The sequence below is a fragment of the Strongylocentrotus purpuratus genome, unplaced genomic scaffold, assembly GCF_000002235.5.
Source record: "Strongylocentrotus purpuratus isolate Spur 01 unplaced genomic scaffold, Spur_5.0 spur5_scaffold_15, whole genome shotgun sequence".
NCBI lineage: Eukaryota > Metazoa > Echinodermata > Echinoidea > Camarodonta > Strongylocentrotidae > Strongylocentrotus > Strongylocentrotus purpuratus.
In genome coordinates this window covers 6,750,720-6,755,550 of record NW_022145600.1, presented here as the reverse complement: position 1 = coordinate 6,755,550, position 4,831 = coordinate 6,750,720, and the positions used below count along the sequence as shown (strand labels likewise).

General features: G+C 42.6%; 2 protein-coding genes across 2 annotated transcripts; both read right to left on the bottom strand.

Annotated features, from left to right (window-relative positions):
- Positions 1–1,270: 1,270 nt before the first annotated feature.
- Positions 1,271–1,960, bottom strand: LOC115924319 (cilia- and flagella-associated protein 251-like). Its single transcript, XM_030986439.1, has one exon. The coding sequence runs from the start codon at positions 1,958–1,960 to the stop codon at positions 1,271–1,273; it is 690 nt and encodes a 229-aa protein (XP_030842299.1).
- Positions 1,961–2,392: 432 nt separating this feature from the next.
- LOC115924318 (stress response protein NST1-like) lies at positions 2,393–2,863 on the bottom strand (the record flags this gene model as incomplete). Its single annotated transcript, XM_030986438.1, has 2 exons — positions 2,851–2,863; positions 2,393–2,667 (listed from the first exon to the last, which is right to left on the bottom strand). Coding segments are annotated over exons 1-2 (288 nt in total), but the record flags the coding sequence as incomplete, so codon positions are not given.
- Positions 2,864–4,831: the final 1,968 nt, after the last annotated feature.

Here is a 4,831-nt window from a genome sequence, read left to right as displayed (position 1 = left end):
GTGTCATCTGCATAGCAGTGGCATGATATCTCGGGGAAATTTGTTCGAACATTTGAAATGAGATTAGCAGTGTACAGAGTAAATAACAAAGGACCCAGCCGAGAACCTTGTGGAACTCCGAAAGGCACTGGCAAATCATCAGAGATCACATCGTCTATTTTGACCTTCTGATATCTATTCGCCAAATACGACTCTATCCATTCAAGAACACTACCATCTATACCAAAACAGGTCTTTAAAGTTTCTAATAAGCAAGAATGATCTATGGTGTCGAATGCACTACTTAGATCTAATAACAGTAAAAGAGAGACTTTCTGGGAATCCATAGCCATCAATAGATCACTCTTTATTCTTAGCAGTGCAGTTTCAGTACTATGGAATTGTCTATATGCAGACTGAGTACATGGCAAAAGTGAGTTGTTATTGAGGTGATGTAAGGAAACTAAAAATCTTTCATAATGTTGGTACTATGAGGAATGCAAATAAAGTGCAAGCTACATTCTGGTTGTAATTCTTCCCAAAAGGCTATGATATAGATTTTAAGACAACAGTCTTGGAAAGAAAAAAAATCTACCGATATAATAATAGGCGCGCGTTATCCTAGTTCAATGTTTAAAAAAAAAAAATTAACGATAAAGTTAAGACTGTATAAACGTTTTTTTAGTCTATTCGAACAGCGTTGGAACCGTCGATACCTGTGGTATAGATTAATGGTTGAAAATAAAATTGCTACTGAACAAATAAATTCATACAATAAATGGAATGTCATCTAAATATACATTATGACAAATAGAAACGAGTAATAATAGTGAGATGCGCCTACAATTTCACAACTTTATTTCTTCTGTTCTCACCGTGATCCAGTATCTGAGAAGACTAGACTAATTTCAAACAACATATCCCCAAGGAAAAACAATATCGGTGTGTAGTAGTCTTCTATAAATGAACAGTTTCCCGATGTTGCATGGTTAAATATTGAAGAAAGAGATGTTGTATCTGGTCTCTCTATCACTCTGACAAAGACACAGATATATATATGCTACCACATCTACAGACATAATTATACACACTCATGCACTCCTACAAAGGGCTGATTCAATCAGAGATTAAAAGACTCAATTTAAAATTTATTTATTTTTGTTTTTCAAGACTATAGCAATACTAATCATAACTTGTGAAAGCCACTTCACAATGATTTACTTTCCCATCAAAAAAATTGCCTGGCCTCTTCCTCCTTCTCTGCCTCCATCTCCTCCTCATCCGCATTCGTTTACTGTTTCTTTGCCTCCAATTCCTCCTCTTCTGCCTTCATCTCCTTCGCATTCATCTCCTCCGCTGCTTTCTTCTCCTCCTCCTCCTCTCCTTTCGTGTCTTCCTCCGCCTTCAACTCCTCCTCTGTCTTCATCTTCTCCGCTGCTTTCTCCTCCTCCTCCTCCTCTCCTTTCGTGTCTTCCTCCATCTTCAACTCCTCCTCTTCTGCCTTCATCTCCTTCGCATTCATCTCCTCCGCTGCTTTCTCCACCTCCTCCTCTCCTTTCGTGTCTTCCTCCGCCTTCAACTCCTCCTCTGTCTTCATCTTCTCCGCTGCTTTCTCCTCCTCCTCCTCTCCTTTCGTGTCTTCCTCCGCCTTCAACTCCTCCTCTGTCTTCATCTTCTCCGCTGCTTTCTCCTCCTCCTCCTCTCCTTTCGTGTCTTCCTCCGCCTTCAACTCCTCCTCTGTCTTCATCTTCTCCGCTGCTTTCTCCTCCTCCTCCTCTCCTTTCGTGTCTTCCTCCGCCTTCAACTCCTCCTCTGTCTTCATCTTCTCCACTGCATTCTCCTCCTCTTCCTCTCCTTTCGTGTCTTCCTCCGCCTTCAACTCCTCCTCTGTCTTCATCTCCTCCGCTGCTTTCTTCTCCTCCTCCTCCTCTCCTTTCGTGTCTTCCTTCGCCTTCAACTCCTCCTCCACCTCTACCGTCATCTCCTCCTCCTTCTCCTTCATCTCCTCCGCTGTTTTCTCCTTCTCCTCCTCCGCCTTCAAGTCCTCCTCCACCTCTACCGTCATCTCCTCCTCCTTCTCCTTCATCTCCTCCGCTGTTTTCTCCTTCTCCTCCTCCGCCTTCCAGTCCTCCTCCACCTCTACCGTCATCTCCTCCTCCTTCTCCTTCATCTCCTCCGCTGTTTTCTCCTTCTCCTCCTCCGCCTTCCAGTCCTCCTCCACCTCTACCGTCATCTCCTCCTCCTTCTCCTTCATCTCCTCCGCTGTTTTCTCCTTCTCTTCCTCCTCCGCCTTCCAGTCCTCCTCCACCTCTACCGTCATCTCCTCCTCCTTCTCCTTCATCTCCTCCGCTGTTTTCTCCTTCTCCTCCTCCTCCGCCTTCCAGTCCTCCTCCACCTCTACCGTCATCTCCTCCTCCTTCTCCTTCATCTCCTCCGCTGCTTTCTCCTTCTCCTCCTCCTCCGCCTTCCAGTCCTCCTCCACCTCTACCGTCATCTCCACCTCCTTCTCCTTTGCCTCCTCCTTCTGTGTGACTACCCGTTCCTGTGTTGCCAGCACTCCTCCTTGTTGTTGGAGATTTTGGACGAGCGAGTCAATCCGATTCGGCTGAATATCTTTCAGGAATGAATATTCCTCGTACGCCAGCACGTCGGCAAACCTTTGAAGAAATACTGGAACCACTCGGATTGCTGAATAAGAACAAAACAAAGACCATTTTGATGACATTTTGTTCGATTTGCAAAATATTATTTTGACGTATAATAACAAAGCGATGTGCACTTTACCAGAACCGAATATTATTAGTATAATATATATAAATATATCTTTTCTACTCCTCAAGACTTGAATATTACTAGTATGAAATCACTCACGTTCAGCACTCATGATGATATTCACGAAGTAGCTATCCGATAGCTGTAAATCCGTATTAATATCGAAAACATATCTATTATGTGGAATTTAAATTCGGGACAGCGTATGCTAAGTAGCTTATGCTCTGCTTCATCAAAATAATAGCTGTATGTGTATATTATGTAGAGTTTAATACATATAACGTCTGGTACAAAGACCATGCAGACAAAACGTAATTGAACTTGAATTCGGCGTAATATTCATAATTGAATTACACACGCCTTTAAGACTAATACTCTTTTCACACTGGTTTTGCTTAACCCCGTACTTTGCTTAGCCCCGTACTATCCTTAACCCCGGACTATTTTTTTGGCTTTTCACACTCGCTTATTTTAGTCCCGTACTAGCGCCTATTCCGGAATAAGAAAATTCCCGCTGTTCTCACTGCATTTCGTTAACCCCGGATATCATGTATGTTATGATACTTCGCATCTGGCCAGCTGCGATACGCTCCATTGCGTAGTACCGGACTATTTTTCGTTTCTGTTCTCATTTATTTGCTTAGCACCGCAATTGCGGGGTTAGCAGGAGTTAGCACCACAATTGCGGAGTTAGCCCTGCTATTTTGCAGGGTTAGTTAACCCCGTACTATAGGTGGGGTTAGCCAACTTTAGCCCACTTTGGTAAAAACCAGTCAGAACAGAAAGTGGAATAGGCTTAACCCCGTACTATAGGTGGGGCTAAGATCCCCCTTAACCCCACCTATAGTACGGGGTTAAGCAAAATATTGCCAGTGTGAAAACAGTATAATACTGCTTTCTAACTGGGTTCTATCGTAGTCACACCGATGAAAATACCGATTGAATTTTCCTTATGTAAACAAAGGTGAAACCGCAGTTTTCCCCTGTCGTTTTCTAACTGCCGGTGAAATTCACTCGCTGTGGCGAGCCCTTGCCGGAAGTGAAGAATTATTGCGTAATTATTAAGCCCACGCTCCATCTAGCTAGCCATGCATCATGTTCAACCAGACAAACGGGGGTGTACCGCTCTAATGGGTAACTTTGTCTCAAAAATCCCCAAACATGGGTCTCATTTTTAACAATACTGAACACCTCTAAATATGGGTCCGCCTTTTCAAAATTTTCAAAATTATTATTTTTTTGAAAAATGGGCTTTACTTCGGAAAAAATCCGCCAAAATGACCCTTACAAATGGGTAGGGGTTTCGAGGTCAGTGATTTTACAAGTCAAAATGGGTCATTGGGTGAAGTCAGAAGAAGGTTGTAAGAAATGAGAAGTCATTGGGTGAGAAGTCATCGGTTGCAGCTTCCTGGTTAATGCGATTCATAATTTAATTTGAAAAAGATCCGCGAAAAAATGACATTATGATGGCTCTCCACATGGATAAATGCATGTAAATTAGCGATATCAATTATATTTCATAAATCGCCATTGTCGGGTAAGCGTACCTCCGACCACTCTCTACGCCGCGCCCGCCGGCCTGGATAGGCGACCGCCTGCTCGGTGCTAGCATGTTAAAGGTACAATGTCCCATTTGCAGGCCACACAAATGAAAAGGTTAAATTCCAACGGAATTGGAAAGATAATACTAATTTAGAACTTCCCTAAAAAAAAAGGAGGCTTGAAAATGTTTAAAGTGGGGCAAATAACGACTATTATTTGTCGAATCGACTTAGGAGCTAAAGAGCCAGTAAGGAATGGTCTGATTCAGACCATTGTACCGATGGTCGTCCGTTTTATGCTGCGCAAAGATTCAATCAGTTTAATTTTGGCCATTACAGGAAGTGGGTTATTGATGTAGACAAAATGGTCATGATTGTACCCTTTACGGCTCATTTTATGTATGCAATTATTACCAAAGATGAAAAGAAGCCAGTCAGTCACTCAATAGTGTCTGACATTGAAGTCTAGCAAATAAACGGGTTTCCTTGCATAATTTGAATAATTATGAGGACACTGCTTACGTTTAAATCTCACAGAT